At 54.2% G+C, this 3132-nt stretch overlaps 1 protein-coding gene across 1 annotated transcript in view; it reads right to left on the bottom strand.

The window, feature by feature from the left end:
- The window catches only part of SDC3 (syndecan 3), a 13241-nt gene extending 11260 nt beyond the window's left edge, over window positions 1-1981 (bottom strand). Inside the window, exons 1-2 of the mRNA XM_010072817.1 lie at window positions 1931-1981; window positions 1445-1492 (exon numbers count right to left, since the gene is read on the bottom strand). Coding sequence (XP_010071119.1) covers window positions 1445-1492; window positions 1931-1981 — 99 coding nt within the window. The remainder of the gene's footprint in view (window positions 1-1444; window positions 1493-1930) is intronic.
- Between the last annotated feature and the right edge of the window lie 1151 nt (window positions 1982-3132).

The following is a 3132-nucleotide window of genomic DNA, read 5'->3' as shown; positions in this document are numbered from 1 at the left end:
GTCGGTGTTTGTAGCCCTCCTGGATGTGGACAGAAGCTGAAGAGTTTTCCCTAAGGGAATCAGAAAGGAAATTAAAAAGAGACAAAATTTGGTGGTTTCTAAGGCAGCCAGGACACAGGCTTGGGTCCTGCCTGGAGCTCATACTGGTGGTGATGGGGCACAAAGCTGGGCAGTCACATCCTCTCCCTGGCACATGTGTGAGGCTCGTTGGCAGCATGCACGGCGAGTGGAGCTGGGTAACTCCAGGGTGAAGGAAACCCCCAAAAAACATCACAGCCTGGGGAGCCCACATCTCCTCCAACCGAGCCTGGCCGCACGCCCCGGTGCCACACATATGGCTCGGGGGGGGAGGCTCCTGCTGCAGGGAGGGGTGGCGTGGCATGCTGGGGCTGGAGGCAATTTTATCCAGTGATACAGATGCCCACGGCCACCCAGTAGCCTCCAGCACAACCCTGGGGCACGAGACGGGGCCGAGGCAGGGGAAGGGATGCACGTGGAGAGCATCAGCAGGGATGCAGGGGACCAGCCTGCTCCACGTCCCCACGGGTGGGCAAGCAAAGAGGGAAAGGAAGATTGAATCGGTGTGAAAGCAGCCTGGAGAATGGGCTAGAGCGGTGGTGGTGAGCACGAGGACCAGCTTGGCATCCCATTCCTCTCCATCCCTTAGTGCCAAGCACAGTTCTTGTCTCTGCATCTCATCCTCTGCCTATTTTTCATTGCAAAATGAACAGCAAAAAATAGAAAGCCCAAAGTCCCAAAGGGCTGGTTACATTTCAACCCAACAAGACAGCTTTGGGAAGCCCGAACCCCAGAGCTGCGAGGGCAAGGTGGGCAGGAGACGAGGATGGAGCGATGGAAGCAAGAGTGACAGTGACCCGGGGTGTGTCCTCTGAGGGAGATGCTGGATCCAGCCGCATTGGAAAGCTCGGAAGGACGCAGCCAGGGTCAGCAATCCATCAGGGCTGAAAGCCATTTTCTCCCAGAAAACACATTTAAACTGAGAACAGATCACAGGAAAAGCGGCGATTATTTCTATGGTATTTTCCGTGGGATATTTTCAATTAATCATCACTTGTAAGCGTCTTTTTTGTGTTTTATACAGAAAACCTTAATAACTCACCCCAACACGTGATTTAGTGACACTATAAAAAGTTGAAATAATACTAACTCGCACATAAGGTTGGAATGAAAACATTCTTTCTGAACCTTAAAGACTCCACAATTCTTTTCCCACTACAAGAAAAAAAAAAAAAAAACCAAAACAAAAAACACCCCACCACCAAACCCACTGAATTTCCACTCTACGATCCAAGGCTGTGGGTTAAAAATAAATCTGCTGGAAAGCTGCTCCAGACAGGACCTGCTGCTTTGGGAAAAGACCTCGATGTCCCAGCACGGTCAGCCCCGGCCGAGATTTTGCCTGAGGATGGATTCTGGAGACCACCAAAGCTGCTTGAGCTGAAGATGCCCATGGCAAGGCGGGGAGGCTGGGCTAGAAGGCAGTGTCAGGGCACAGCCGGAGTCTGGGGGTGCAGGATGCTGGTGGAAGCTGGGGGGGCTAATGATCACGGCCGGGAGAAATCCCACTTGCAAAACGTGGTGTGAGCTCGGGCGAGCAGCAGCCAGTTATTTTGTGTAACTTCATTCTTTCCCAGAATAATTAAGCCCCTGAATACCAGCTGCCTAAACCCCAGTGCATTTTGATTTAATAGGCCAGTTATTTTATGCAAGTAAAATAATCATTAACATTTACCAAACAGCAATTATTCTGGCTTTCTATCGATTCTCCGCTGCCAACGTAGGAAACGCTGCGAGGAGCCGGGCTGGGAGCGGGCGCTCCCCGAAACCTGCGTTGGGACGCATACGCTCGTCAAGTGTTTAATCATCGCTCGGGGAATATAATGAACCTCTGGGTCCAGGTAGCCGGGACCAGGCTCAGCTCTTCAAACACCATCTCCTCCTCCTCCTCGGGATCATCCATCTCCACTGTCATTTTTTAGCCCAATTCTTCAATGGATTAGTGCCAGATCCTGCCCCACTAGACAATAAATATCCCCGAGCCAGGGTTAGCATGAAAAATAGCAAACCTCCCGACGTAAATTGTTGCTAACACCTCATCTCCCAGCACGCTCCGCTTTTTACCGCCGGGGAGATGGAGGAGAAAAAAAACCAAACCAAAAACACAAACAAAAGTCCCCACCTCCTGCTGCACACAGAAGGGATGGAGAAGCACAAAGGAGCCCAGTGATGCTCTGCCCTGCATGGGATGGGGTGGCACCAGGCAGGTGAGGTGGCTTTTTGGGGCTCCCCTGGGCTGGCAAGTCGCCCTGAGCCCTCCTGGGGACCTGAGCTCCTGCTGTATCCATGATGGTTCAAAGCGCGGCTGTTTGCCCCACAGCTGCGGGTTTCGCCAGAGTTGATGGAGCTCTTGATGGAAGTGATGCTCCTGGCCAACATGGGAGTGGGGCAGGAGGTTTCCCAAAACTGGGTGAGCTGGGCTCTACAGACCCCCCTTGGTACCCAGGAGTGGGGAGATACCCTCCCTCCAAAAAATCACAGAATAGTAGAATCCCAGGATGGTTTGGGTGGGAAGGGACCTTAGAGACCATTCAGTGCCCCCCCCTGCCATGGGCAGGGACACCTCCCACTAGCCCAGGGTGCCCAAAGCCTCATCCAGCCTGGCCTTGACCCCCTCCAGGGATGGGGCATCCACAGCTTCTCTGGGCACCCTGGGCCACTGCCTCACCCCCCGCACAGGAAAACATTTCTTCCTCACATCTCATCTCCATCTCCCCTCTTGCAGCTTCAAACCGTTCCCCCTCGTCCTGTCCCTGCACCACCTGATCAAGAGTGTTTCCCAAATCCCAAACTTACAATCCCTCCATCCTACAGCGCACATCCCGGACGGGGCAATGGAGACACCCTGCCTGGGATGGAGCAAACCAGCGGGGCTGGAGGCAGGGATGGGCAGGGCTCAGGCAAGGGGGCTGCCCACACCCCCAGCTCTGCCGCTGCCCTACTCCATCCCCCTGCTCCACCTGGTCAAGCCACCCCAAAGGATTCACCGTGCGCTCCAGACTCATTAATTCCCGTGGGATCGCGCATTGCCATGGCGACGCAGGCAGCCCCGGG

This window comes from Pterocles gutturalis, unplaced genomic scaffold (assembly GCF_000699245.1).
Source record: "Pterocles gutturalis isolate BGI_N339 unplaced genomic scaffold, ASM69924v1 scaffold33952, whole genome shotgun sequence".
Taxonomy (NCBI): domain Eukaryota; kingdom Metazoa; phylum Chordata; class Aves; order Pterocliformes; family Pteroclidae; genus Pterocles; species Pterocles gutturalis.
Note: the sequence above shows the minus strand (reverse complement) of the source record. Positions and strands in the feature narration are given on the sequence as shown.